We start from the raw sequence: 14,833 nt of genomic DNA, 5'->3' as shown, positions 1-14,833 counted from the left end.
TACCTACTCTGTTCTTAGGAGCACAAGAAAACCAACAGTTCATCATAGACAGGATTTAGTTTCTTGTTGCCAGCAGCAAACGGCTTCGCCTTAGGTTACAAATCTCTGCAGCTCACAAAGCACGCCCTCAGACAAACTCCTAAGCAGTGAATCCGTCCCTCGCTTTACAAATCTTCCTGCTCTACAATCTTCATGCTGTGCTACACTTAGCTTGGATCTCTAACGATATTTTCTTCGTCTTCGGGATCCTTCTCCGCCTTCATACCGCTTGAAAATTATCTTCCTTGCTGAACAGCACTTGATTGCGAGCGGCCGGAGTCAGGTACCGTAACTCCTCCTGTTTCTTATTGTTTAGACGCTGTCTTTCAAAGCTGTCCCTTTCAGGGACTCTGCTGGAAAACCTGCACAGCACTCTACATCCTGCCTCAACACTGCAACCCAGACGCTGCAGTGCATGATAAAACTGTCCACCTCCGAATCCTCCTGTAAACAAGGGGTAGACGGTCTCCCATTGGTCAAGTTCTATTTTAGATTCCATAGGCCTTGACAGCTGAGTGATAGAAAAGAGCAGCTAAGAATATACTGTAAATGCATGCTTCTCCTCTGAGTAATAAATTTCAGGTCTACTGGGGACAAATGACTCAAACACATTGTAAAACGTGCTTATTATACATCGCGTGACATCATGACAACACTGTTAAGAGATGAATTTGGTTATTCCACAAGACAACATTTGAAACCAGTTTCAGTCTTCGGATCTACCGTGAAGTTATAACAGCCTTGATAAACAGGATATAAAATTCTATTTTAAGCAAATGTGTCACACTTTAATTTAATACACAAACACAGAGTGACGCTTTCAAATTTTCTCCATTTTCCTTCATACCCCTGCCGGGCTTACTCTGCATACAACCAGGTTTCAATTTACAACTGCTGCCAGTCTGTCTCCTAACATGTTAAATGAGAAGAGCAAGAGGCGTTGCCAAGACATTAAATAGACTGCATCATGATGAATACTTTCGACAAATTTTAAATTTAACTCCGTACTCTTCATGTCTAAGTTTAGCACCCTGCCTGATACAACAAGTAAATATTTTACCAGTGGAAAGTCAAATTGTCTGGATTCAGGAATTTTTAAAAAATAGATTAAAAACCTAGCGAGGCAAATAGATATTGAACACTGGGCTAGACGGTAAATAACACTCTATTTGGAGACAAAGCAGACTACTCCTCTACATTCTTTATGACGTTTAACATACTTGTACCAATGTTCCTTACTTTATCAAGGAAAATAACAAACATCCACAAGTTCCAGGGTGTTGTTTACCGTGTATTCCCACAAGAGCGTGACAGTTTACGCTTCCTCCAAAAAGACCAATTTGGGAAAACTGTTTCATGGGAACGTAAAACATTCCAACACAAGTGTTTATAAGAAGGAGGTAAGTGCTACACTATAGATCATGCTGCCAGTTAAAAGCTGTTACAAACTTTGGGGTGCCTGGGTGGCTCAGTCGGTTGAGCATCCGACTTTGGCGCAGGTCATGATCTCGCAGTTCGTGGGTTCGAGCCCCACGTCAGGCTGTACTGACAGCTCAGAGCCTGGAGCCTGCTTCAGATTCTATGTCTCTCTCTCTCTCTCTCTCTCTCTCTCTCTCTCTCTCTCTGCCCTTCCCCTGCTTGTGCTCTCTCTCTCTCAAAAATAAATTGAAAAACATTAAAAAAAATTGTTCTGAACTTAAGCAATCCATTTCCTACTAAATTTAAAATATTAGGCGCATATTCTAATTATAAAATACATAAGGTCACACTCCATAATATATTATTTTTGAAACAATTATTTTTTTCCCCAAATCGCATCAGACATCACAATGCATTCTTGGCTCGACCCTGAGACTCCACCCACTCTATTTCACCCTTCTTCAGAGGAAATCTGGGATAAAATTCAGGCCCTGTTCTTTGGTTAACAAAGCAAGCACATTCTTTCTAGAAATAGACAGCCAAGGGAAAGGAAATAAAAAGGAGGAAATCTGTAATGAGTAATAAAAGCCATATAAGGAGCTGTTCACACTAAGGCTCAGGAGATGGGATTTATGTGCTCTCCTCCACTGTGGACATCCTGAGCCTCTCCACCCTCTGTCACAATCTCCTGTTCCCACTCTCACACCCTCTTTCCCAGCTATTTCTCAGAAACTCTAAGTCCCACCACTGCTTGTCCCCCGTGCCTGCAGGTTCTTCCCTCACTTTCTCCAATGGCACTTCCTCAGAGGGCTTTTCAAATCTCCAATCTAAACAACCCCAGCTTCACTCTACTCCCGCCACTACTTTTTTTTAAAGTAAGTTCTACACCCAACATGGCGCTTGAACTCACGACCTTGAGATCAAGAGCCGCATGCTCTACCGACCGAGCCAGCCATGCGCCCTTACTCCTACCATTCTTGACCTGCCCTGTTTTACTTTTCTTCGTAATAAATACCCATCAGTATCTGCCACTATATCATATGTTTATTTGTTAGCTTACTGCCTACGTCTGTTTTTGCTTTAAAAAGAATCAAAATAATCCGGGGGCAGGCTGAATTCAACAGCACATTATAAGGATCATGACCATATGGTGTCTATTGCTGAAATGCAAGGATGGTTCAACATATGAAAACTGATCAGTGTAATATACCACATCAGTAGAATTAAGGATGAAAATCACATGAGCATCTCAACAGATACAGAAAAAACATCAGGCAAGATTCAAACATCTTTCATGATAAAAACTTCAACAAACTGGAAACAGAAGGAAACTACCTAAGAAGGGTCATATATGAAAAGCACACAGCTGGGGTGCCTGGCTGGCTCAGTCGGTTAAGTGTCCGACTTCAGCTCACGTCATGATCTCTCGGTCAGTGAGTTTGAGCCCCATATCGGCTCTGTGCTGACAGCCCAGAGCCTGCTTTGGATTTTCTGTCCTCCTCTCTCTCTGCCCCTCTCCCACTTTGCACGCGTGTGCATTCTCTCTCAAAAATAAACATTAAAAAAATTAAAAAAGAAAGAAAATATTTCCACTTACAATAGCATCCAAAAGAATACAATAATTAAGAATAAACCTAATCAAGGAGGTGTAAAACCTGTACCCTGAAAACTATAAAACATTGTTGAAAGAAACTAGAGGAGAAACACATATAAATGGAAAAGGCAGTGTTTGTGGCTTGGAAGACTTAACACTGTTAAGACAGCAATACTTCCCAGAGTGATCTACAGATTCAAACAATCCCTATCAAAATTCCAATGGCATTTTTTTTTTCTTGGCAGAAATAGAAAACTCCATCCTAAAATTCATATTGGATCTCAAAGGCACCCCAACAGCCAAACAGCCTCAAAAAAGATCAAACAGCCAAATAATCTTGAAAAAGAAAACCAGAGTTGGAGGTCTCACACTTAATGATTTGAAAACATTTTATGAAACTACAGTAATCAAAACAGCGTGGCACTGGCATAAAGACAGACATACAGACCAATGAAATAAGAACCTTCACATACGTGGTCAAACGATTTTCAACAAGGGTTCTAAGGCTACTCAAAGGGGAAAGGAGAGTCTCTTCAACAAATGGTGCTAGGGAAACTGGATATACACATGCAAAAGACTGAAGTTGGATCTTTGTATCACACCATATACAAAAATGAATTTTAAATGACTAAGACCTTACATTTAAGACCCGACCACAAAGCTCTTTTTTTTAGGGGCACCTGGGTGGCTCAGTCAGTTAAGCGGTTAAGCATCCATCTTCAGCTCAAGTCATGATCTTACCGCTTGTGAGTTCCAGCCCCGCGTCAGGCTCTGAGCTGACAGCTCAGAGCCTGGAGCCTGCTTTGGATTCTGTGTCTCCCTCTCTTTCTGCCCCTCCCCCACTCGTGCTCTGTCTCAAAAATAAACATTTTTTTTAAAAAAAAAGCTCTTTTTTTTTAAAACAAAATTTATTATTTACTTATTTATTTATTTACTTATTTTTGAGACAGAGACAGAGCACAAGCAGGGGAGGGGCAGAGAGAGAGAGGGAGCCACAGAATCTGAAGCTGGCTTCAGGCTCTAAGCTGTCAGCACAGAGCCTGACATGGGGCTCAAACCCATGAACAGCAAGATCATAACCTGAGTCGAAGTTGGATGCTCAACTGACTGAGCCACCCAGGTGACCCCTGACTACAAAGCTCTTAAAAGAAATTATAAGAAGGCACCTAAATGGCTCAGTCGGTTGAGTGTCTGACTCTTGATTTCAGCTCAGGTCGTGATCTCAAGGTTGTGAGATCAAGCCCCATGTCAGGCTCCACGCTGACAGCACAGAGCCTCCTTGGGATTCTTTCTCCCTCTCTCTCTGTCCCAGCACCCCCCCCCCCACACACACACACGTGCACTCTCTCTCTCTCAAAACAGATAAACTTAAAAAAAAAAAAGAAAAGAAAAAAAGAAACTACAGGGAGGGAGATTCAGGACACTGGATTTGACAATGATTTCTTAGATATGAAACCAACAGCACAGGCAACAAAAGCAAAAACAGACAAATGCGATTACATTAAACTTAAAAACTTCTGTACATCAAAGGACGCAATCAATAGAGTGCAAGGGCAACCTATGGAATGGGAGAAGATTTTTGCCAATTACATATTAGATTTTTATATTTACATATTAGATACAGGGCTAATATGCACAATATATGAAGAACTCCTACAACTCAGTAACAAACAAATAACCCAACTTAAAATGGGCAAATGACTTGAACAGACCTTTCTCCAAGGATAATACACACATGACCAACAAGCACATTAAAATGATGCTCAACATGATTAATCATTAGAGAAATGCAAATCAAAATCATCATAAGGTATCACTTCACATTCATTAGAATGACTAGAATAAAAAAAAAACAGGAAACAGTAAGTGTTAGCAAGGATGTGGAGAAAATGGAACCTTTATGTGCTGTTGATGGGAATGAAAAATGGTATAGCCGCCATGGAAAACAGGATAGCGTTTCCTCAAAAAATTAAAAACACAGCCACTATATGATTCAACAGTCCCTATTCAGGGCATCTATGAGAAAGAATTGAAAGCAGGGTCTCAAAGAGGTATCTGTACACCCTGTTCACAGCAAGTATTCACAACAGCCAAGATGTGGAAGTAACACAAATGTCCGTGGATGGATGAATGAACAAAATGTGGTGTATACGTGCAACAGAATATTATTCAACCATAAAACAGAAGGAAATTCTGTCACATGCTACAACATGGATGAATCTGGAGGACATTCTGCTCCGTGACGTAGACCAGTCCCCAAACAAACGCTGTATGCTTCCACTTACACGAGGTATCTGGAACAGTCGGATCACAGAAACAGAAAGTAAAATGGTGGTTACCAGGGCTGGAGGAAGAGGGAAGTGGGGAGTTATTGTTTAACGGGTATAGCTTTTCAGATTTGCAAGATGAAAACATGCTGGTGACCAGCTGCACAACAACGCGACTATACTTAACGAGTGAACTATACGCTTAAAAGTGGTTAAGACCGTAAATTGTATGTGTTTTTTACCACAATTAAAAATAAAATAAATGGAATAAATGCAATCTCTCACAGTTTCATTGTGATTAATAATTTAAAAAAAACAAGACGGTGAGGATACAGATGAGACAAGATTAACTATAGGCTAATAATTGTTCAAGCCAAGTTACAGGTTCATGAGGATTCACCATACTAAACTATCCTCTCAGCTTCTGTGTATTTCACACACTTTTGATACTTGGTCCAAGAAGTCTGGTTGGCGTATAAATTTGTAAACTATTTTACATGCTTATCACCAAGGCCCTTCACAGGCTCACTAATATGGCAGGAAACGAAGCATATCCTTTCTACTCAATCCTCCCCAGATTAAAATCAAGCTGTTAACATTTCAACATATTTTGGTGAGTCCATAGTCCTATGCTATCAAGATAAGCCCTGTGATATCAAACAAAAGCATTCTAAAACATTTTTTAATTTTCCAAATTTTATTTAATTATGAGAGACAGAGACAGCATGAGTGGGGGAGGGGCAAAGACAGAGGGGGACACAGTATCCGAAGGAGGCTCCAGGCTCTGAGCTGCAACACAGAACCCAATGGGGGGCTCAAACTCACAAACCATGAGATCATGACCTGAGCCAAAGTCAGACGCTTAACAGACTGAGCCACCCAGGTGTCCCAATGCTCAAACAAAAGCATTCTCAAAAGAAACCTTTAAGTTTCTTAAGGAGCACTAATGTTTATTGTATATCAAAACAAACACCCTTCTAAAGTCAGGGACTGCATTCATTTGAAATAAAGATATTCATCAAACTCAGAATGCAGCAAGCCCAACTTTGTATGGTAAATGTTAAAATACAACTGTTTCTAGAGAACAAATAGATCATTCTAATACAAGTAGTTATTTCGCTTTCTAGACCTAACAGGATGATAATGTTAAACTCTAAATCAGCATAAAGGAAGTCACTTGAAAGTTTTTTGACAGTGACTCCCTCATATTAACATCAATTGCAAATTCATATCTTTTTTGGAAATTATGAAATGTTTAAAAATTTTATGAAAGTAATGCATATGCAGTGTAGCAAAGTTATAATACGTTTCAGTTTGTATGTTAAAATAGGGGCGCCTGGGTGGCGCAGTCGGTTAAGCGTCCGACTTCGGCCAGGTCACGATCTCGCGGTCCGTGAGTTCGAGCCCCACGTCGGGCTCTGGGCTGATGGCTCAGAGCCTGGAGCCTGTTTCCGATTCTGTGTCTCCCTCTCTCTCTGCCCCTCCCCCGTTCATGCTCTGTCTCTCTCTGTCCCAAAAATAAATTTAAAAAGTTGGAAAAAAAAAAAAAGGTATAATTCTACCATGAAGAAAGACCATTATCAAAAATGTTGTATACAAACCTCTAATCTCTTTTCTGTTAAAAGATCTAATCAAGATTGTTTTCTTTTTTTTTTTTTTTTTAATTTTTAAAATTTATTTTTGAGAGACAGAGAGAGACAGAGTGCGAGCAGAGGAGGGGCAGAGAGAGAGGGAGGCACAGAATCTGAAGCAGGCTCCAGGCTCTGAGCTGTCAGCACAGAGCCCAACACGGGGCTCGAACCCACCAATCGTGTGATCGTGACTTGAGCCCAAGTCAGACGCTTAACCGACTGAGCCACCCAGACACCCCAAATCAAGATTGTTTTCAAACCTACATGAGTCCAACGGTTGCTTCATTTACTCAATATTTAGGATAGAAAGTCTCCTGAGAAGAAATGTATAGATGCAAATAAATAAGGAGACTTTAAAATATATGCAAATCCACATAAAATACTTACATTTAAGAGGTAGACTCAACAGAATACAGCTAAAATGACTGATGACAAGTTTTAACCTACAGGCAATTTTTTGTTTATTATTCTAAAGAGAAATATACAGGATGACAGCAAAACGTTCATGGGAAACTGCTTAAAACAAAGGAGTTAAAATATTTAACTATTTAATAAAAATATCTAACAGATCTTAATAATTTTGGTGCCATGGACCCCTTTAAGAATCGGGTGAAAGCAATGGATCCTGCTTTAAAAATTATACACCAGCACATATTCAGAAAAATTTACATTTGTTTTCAGAGACTTCACCGATCTCCCTACAAATATGGAGTCCATGAACCCCAAAATAAAAAAAAATGCTTAACATGGATAAAGAGAAGCAGCCGGAGAATTTTGTTTTTTATGCAAGGTTCATAAAACAAGTACTGAAAAACTGCCAGACGACTGGATAATGTAGTTGTTCAATAAAAATTTACTGAGCGTCTAGGTATAAAGGGATACAAATACTTCACTCAACTCTCAAATATGTATGATCATTTATGTATCATGCTACACGCTGGGTGTCAGGTAGACCATGGGGAGAAAAACAGACAGGAGGCCTGGTCTCAGGCAATTCAGAGAATAAAATCCAGTAGTCGCTTTCTTCTTGATCTCACACTATAAAAAGACAGATTTGTATGTAAACATGCATGTAATCATAATACACTGTGCTAATACCGTAATAGTTGTGTGTGAGGTACAGCGGTAGTTCAAAAGAGAAAAATCAGAAAAGTTTTATAGAAAATAATAACGAAACCATCTACTGAAGGATGAGTCGAAAGTCACTAGGATGAAAACAGCACCATAGGGGCACCTGGGTGGCTCAGTCAGCTAAGCGGCCAACTTTTACTTCCACTCAGGTCATGATCTCGCAGTTTGTGGGTTCGGGCCCCCTGTCAGGCTCTGCACCAACAGCGCAAGACCTGCTGGGATTCTCTCTCTCTCTCTCTGTCTGTCTCTCTCTCTCTCTGCCCCTCCCCTGCTCATGCTCATTCTCTCTCCCTCTCAAAAATAATAAAACATGTTTATTAAAAAAAATAAAAATTAAAACAGCACCACAAATTAGGAAAATATCAACACAACTTGGAGCCTCATAGTTTACAAAGTATGGTACTTCATAGTCATGATTGTCAATTGGAATCCATCCACCATGACTTACATACACACCTGTGACCCAAGTTTCCCTAAGCTCCAGGCCCACGTATTTAAATATCTTCCTAACAGCTCTTCTTCAGTTTCTTAAAAGCACCTCCATGTCCCAAACTAAAAACATGTTCTTCCTCCTGAAACCTGACCCCATTCCAAGTTATACGTACACAACAAATGATGTGTCTAGTTGATCTATCTAGCTGTACAAAAGAGAAACCTAGAAATCAGTCTTGACACCTTCCTCTCTTTGGTCCTCCATCACCAAGTCCTGGTGAATTTCTCTCCCCCCATTATTGCTCAAATCCCACTGCTCATCTCCGTGTCCATCAACGTTACCCTACTTTAAGTTAGCAGCATCCCTCACCAGGATGACCGCATTGAGCAATGAACAGTCCGGCCATATTCATTCCAACCCTTCCCTGTGTTCTCCACACTGTAGCCAGAGTGGTTTTCCCAAAATGTAAACTTCGTCATACCACCACCACTATCGCTCCCTTCCGTATACCCTGTCCCGCCCACTTAAAATCCTTCGGTACCTTTCTATTCTCGTAGGATAAAGAGAAAATTCCTTAATGGAATCGACAAATCCCTGAACGGTGTTACCCCTACAACCTACTCAGCTTCATCACATGAAACATTAACACTGTTTCTCATGTTATATATGCAGATATTGAGTTACTAGGAGATTACGGAATTTTGTCCACTATAATTAGTTGCAGAATGATCAGAGAATCCTATCATTATGACTTCTTGTCCGGAGCTTTCCACTAATTAAGCTATTTCCATTTCTCTAATCATCTGAAAATAAATCTTTGATGTAAAAATATGTAAGTGTGCTTTTAAAATTTAAATATAAGCTTAGATATCCTTTATAGTAAAAAAGGATGAAAGCTTCCACATTTGGATACCTAGCTTTTACAAAGCACCAACCACAGGTCATGCATGGCACCGGGGACACAGCAGTGAATAAACTACTTGAAGTCTCTCTTTTTTTAAAAAACCACTTTACTGAAGTATGACTGACATATAAAAAGCTGTATATATTTAATGCATAAACTCAATGAGTTTGAGGAAAGTATACACCCATTAAACCATCACCACCATCAAGGCCATAAACTATCAGAGTGCTTCTAATGGAATTTAATGTTCTAATGGGATAAGATAAACAATGAAGGAAAACAAGAAAGTGTCAGGTAAGAATGGGAAAGGAGATGTTGACGGAATGCTGGGGATAGATTCAAGGAGATAGACTGGGTAACCTCAAAGTTCTAGGAAGGTGATACTGATGATGGGTCTGGATGAAAAGGAACAGCCAGCCTGTGAGAATTTCTGTTTCAGATGGAGGGGGCAACTACTGAAAGGAGCTTAGCATGTTTGAAAGAAGTATAGTTGACATACGATGAGTAAGAAGGATCACAGAATGAGATGAGAGTACAGGGGAAGGCAGGTACCACCAGTTGTCAAACGTGGGATTCCCCAGCTGTGTCATAAACATCTTTCGAAAGTGATTTCGTCAAAGACTACAGCAACTCTTTTTCATAGGGTTCTTTTGGCCACCTTAGGATCAAGTCTAAAAACATAAATTAAATAAATCATCCTAACGTACTATTTTTTTCACTTCAAGAATTCATCTTTAAAATAACCAGCTGAATCTCAACTTGCCTTGAAATGTAAGATTCGCCAATTATATTAATATAATAGATATTATAATCTACCCCACCCACATCAGACCTAGAAACCTGAACAACCTTTACAATGAACTACACTAAAAAAAATCCACCACAGAAGAAAGACAGCACCCCCCAAAATAGGATTTCATAATCATATTCATAAGATAAGACTCTTCAAATAAAAAGAACACAGAGGCAACTAAATAAAGCCTTCTCCAAGGGGGTGAAAATCCTAAATAAAAACTAAACAACATGTACATTTGGGCAAAACGCCCTGAATGTCTGACTGAAACGAAGCACAGGTACTGATAAGACTCTACAGTTGCCCACATTCCCCAATAACTAAATCCAAGACAAGCTCCAACACAACTGAAAACTGAGCGAGTGGCAGAAAGCAAGGCTCATGGAGCATAAACATTCCTTGCAGATTAGGCTGCACAATTAAGAACTGTTCTACAGTTCATTGGATTGATGATAATTAGAAATATTTCCCCCGTTCCATGTAGTCAAAGGTTATTTATTCCCCCCTCTTACATAACAGCAAATTAGAGCTTACATAATCGAAAAGGCAAAGAAGAATGCTAAAATAAACCAGAAAAACAAGAGCTGTACATCCTGTTTCTTTCTCCCTGACCCCTGACTCTCTTCCCTTTTTCATTTTGCCTTACCCTTATTTAATTATGCCCCATCCACTTCCCTTTACCTCTCGACCCTTCCACTGTACGATCTGAAAGTATGTAGTTATGGCTCAATGAAACAAATAGAGGAAAGGGAAAGTTATATGCCATCGATTATTTGCCTGACCAAGACAATAACAAGCTAAATCCTTCTTTAATGGAATTTCACTCCATAAAAAACACATGGACAAAAAAGATAACAAGAATAATTATTATTATTACTATTTAAATAAGAAATCTAGCATCTTCAGGACTGACAGTGGCTATGAAATCTGAAAAAGAAAAAGAAAAAGAAAAAGAAAAAGAAAAAGAATGAAAGAAGTGGAGTCAGAAAGACTCTGAAAGCACTGCTTTGCAGATAAGATTTCCTAACTACCTGCTTTGAGTCTATTGTAGTCAGTTGTATAAATACCCCTCCCTATCACAGGTGTTCCTTAACAAATTCCTATAACTAGTTCCTGTAACAAATGTTCCTTTATTAAAACTGGCTAGGCACCCAAAAGAGTTTATGAAAAATGCAGATAGGAAATCACCTCTCCAATTTTAATAGGCATTATTTGTTTTGTAGTATCACTTATTTCACCTTTCCTCACTAGAAGAAGCTTTAAATTCCAAAGTAACTACATAAATGGATCTTTAACACATTTATAGTTAAATGTAACTATAAACATTACATTATGATATTACAATGTTTATAATACAAGAATAGAGCTCCCAGGCTATAGAAGGAAGATTTAAGATAGTAAGCAACTGGTTATTCGGGAAGAATAAACTTTGTCCCTAGAAAATTTTATAGAAAAATGTATTCAAATGAGTTCTTTGAATGCCTACAAGCCACGAGTGAAATTGTTTAAATATGAAGGTTAAAAACTGAGGAAGGTCTGTCTATATGCCTCCTACCCCACCCTACACACACCAATGACCACAGAAGTACTTCTGATAAGTTTTAACAAACATTTTTGCCAGTCTGATATATATTTATATCTCAAAATGGGACAGATTTAGGAAGCATTCTATGTTTATTCCTAACAAAGTAAAGAGCAAAACAGATATACTTACAGAAAAGCCTCTGATGGGGTTTGACCACAATGAAAAATAAGATATTTTTGTTCCTTTGGCTTTCTATTTTTTCTTGGCTTTGCAAGGAAACATCAGCCAAACAAAAATATGTTTGCTAGAGCGCAAAAGACTTTTCTAGAATTAAACTGATACAAACCTTATACTACTGGCCAGTATTGTTTAAATTTTAAATAGGAAATATAAACACACAGAGGGTTACAGGAATACGTATGTTTTTGTAAACACATCAGAAGGTAATTGCTTTTCTTTTTATTTATTGAATGAATCCCATAGTTCTACACAAAAGTATAACTCTTCCTATGCTGGTATTTTACATAGGATATCCTTCGAGTCTTAATATATGTCTCCCAAATTAAAAAAAAAAAATACACAGCCAAAGTAATAATGAGAAAGAATAAATACTCTCATGATATTTAGGTCTATAATAAAAAGCACAACATTTAACATAAAGATTCAATTTCTTTTTTTTTTTAATTTAAAAAAATTTTTTTAACGTTTATTTATTTTTAAGACAGAGAGAGACAGAGCATGAACGGGGGAGGGTCAGAGAGAGGGAGACACAGAATCGGAAACAGGCCCCAGGCTCTGAGTTGTCAGCACAGAGCCCGACGCGGGGCTCAAACTCACAGACCGCGAGATCATGACCTGAGCCGAAGTCGGCCGCTTAACCGACTGAGCCACCCAGGCGCCCCTAAAGATTCAATTTCAAAACTGTTTCAGAAAATCTTCCAAGTGCTCTCTATATAGGTTAAACTTTAAGGAACTCTTCAGGTCAATATTGCTATTTCTACTTTCCAAATGGGGCATACAGAAACTAAGCAATTTATAGTCGTGGTGGATTGTGCAGTCACTATTAATTTCTTTCATTCCTATAAGCCCATCCATTTGCCATGTGACTTTGCCACGCTTCCCATCAAGAGATGGCATTTATTTCTTCATCCCTTGAATCTGAGCTGGACTTGTAACTTATTTTGACAAACAGAATGTGGCTTGTGAGACTTCTGAATCTAGGTCTCAAGAGACCTGGTCCTGCCATACTGCGGGCAGACTGAACAAGCTGGCCTCCTGGCGCCCCAGAGATCTAGGGACAGAAAGATCCCGATTGCCCAATCATGCCAGGTAGCCGTGCTGGCTAGCATAATATGCCAGACATTATCAGTGTGGCCATCTTCAACCAAGCAACCCCTAGAGGAGCTTCTAGATGACAGCAGCCACATGAGTAAGACCAGCGGAACAACCATGCAACAGAGCCCAGCTCAAACTGTTGACCCATGAAGTCAGCAGCAAATAAAATAGCTGTTGTTTTAAGCCACTAAATTTAAACCCAGGACTGTCTGGACCCAGGGTCTAGACTCTCTTCACTAACTAAAGCTGCCATCTGTTCTTTGGTTTGTAAAAAAAAATACATCTTATAGTCGAATTCAATTTTATGGACATTATACAAGAGCAATCAAATGAGAATTAAAATACTAGCTGGCAGAATGGTTCAAATGGCCTCTACCTCTTGGGCATCTATTGTGCTTGTATGTGTAAGTTTAGTTGTTAATATTAGTGAAATAATGTAAAGAACTAGGGAACTGATCAGAAATACAATTATTAGTGTGCGGTCACGGAAGTGTAGGAGCTGCTCTATAATAGGAGACGTAGCATCTTGAAAACCTAGCTGGAAAGGATATGCCATACAAGTATAAAGCGTTTAAACCCATAATTTAACTTTGACAAAGTTATGTAATTTTTTACTAATACTTCTTTATTGAGAAAGACATAGTGGTTATGGTATTGGCTTGAAACGAGTTTTTAAGAGGGTTCGATTCCTTCCTCTCTTATTTTAGGGATACGTAAGTTGGCTCCTCAAATGTATGGTATGGAGGAGGGCATTCATGTAGTCACTCGAGATTAGTTGTAGTTCACTCGACTATAGCTACTTCTCGTTTGGATGCAAAGGCTTCTCAGACTATGAAGCCCATTAACATAACTGCTGTTAATGAGATGAAACAGCCTATTGAGGAAATTGTGTTTCAAGTTGTATGTGCATCTGGGTAATCAGAATAACGTCGAGGCATTCATTCCAGATAAACCTAGGACGTGCTGAGGGACAAATGTTATGTTGACGCCCACGAACATAATTGTGAAGTGAATTTTTGCCCAAGTATTATCGAGAGTATGCCCTGAGAATAGGGGGAATCAATGGACGAAGCCTCCTATAATAGCGAATACTGCCCCTATTGACAAGACATAGTGGAAGTGGGCTACCACGTAGTACGTATCGTGAAGGACAATGTCTAATGAAGAGTTTGCTAGTACAATGCCCGTTAGACCCCCTACGGTAAATAAGAAAATAAAGCCCAAGGCTCATAGTATGGCAGGGGATCACTTAATATTTCCTCCATGAAGGGTAGCAAGTCAACTAAATACTTTTACCCCAGTAGGAATGGCGAGAATTATAGTGGCTGATGTAAAATATGCTCGTGTGTCGACGTCCCTTCCCACAGTAAACATATGGTGGGCTCATACAATAAAGCCCAGAAAGCCAATAGATATTATTGCCCAGACTATTCCCATATAGCCAAAGGGCTCCTTTTTACCCGAATAGTAAGTGACGATATGTGAGATTATTCCGAATCCCGGTAAAATTAGAATATAAACTTCTGGGTGGCCAAAGAATCAGAATAAGTGTTGATATAAAAGAGGATCTCCTCCTCCGGCAGGATCGAAAAATGTAGTATTTAGATTTTGATCTGTCAGTAGCATAGTAATCCCTGCTGCTAGAACTGGTAGTGATAGGAGCAGTAGGACAACAGTAATTAGAACTGATCAGACAAATAGGGGTGTTTGATATTGAGATAGGGCAGGAGGTTTTATATTAATAATACTGGTGATGAAATTA

The 14,833-nt window shown here is 39.2% G+C and overlaps 1 protein-coding gene and 1 pseudogene across 2 annotated transcripts in view; both read right to left on the bottom strand.

The window, feature by feature from the left end:
• UACA (uveal autoantigen with coiled-coil domains and ankyrin repeats) overlaps nucleotides 1-14,833 on the bottom strand; it is a 95,672-nt gene that overhangs the window by 46,348 nt on the left and 34,491 nt on the right. Inside the window, exon 1 of one of the 2 annotated variants that reach the window (XM_015071394.3) lies at nucleotides 8-1,019. The exons of the other annotated variant lie outside the window; for it this stretch is intronic. Coding sequence (XP_014926880.1) covers nucleotides 8-46 — 39 coding nt within the window. The 5' untranslated portion in view covers nucleotides 47-1,019. Of the gene's footprint in view, nucleotides 1-7; nucleotides 1,020-14,833 lie in introns of those variants that run through there. 2 annotated transcript variants of the gene reach the window in all.
• On the bottom strand, nucleotides 13,755-14,460 carry LOC128315906 (cytochrome c oxidase subunit 1-like; annotated as a pseudogene).

The sequence above is a fragment of the Acinonyx jubatus genome, chromosome B3 (genome assembly GCF_027475565.1).
Source record: "Acinonyx jubatus isolate Ajub_Pintada_27869175 chromosome B3, VMU_Ajub_asm_v1.0, whole genome shotgun sequence".
NCBI classification, from domain to species: Eukaryota; Metazoa; Chordata; class Mammalia; order Carnivora; family Felidae; genus Acinonyx; species Acinonyx jubatus.
This window is presented reverse-complemented; position numbering and strand designations above follow the sequence as displayed.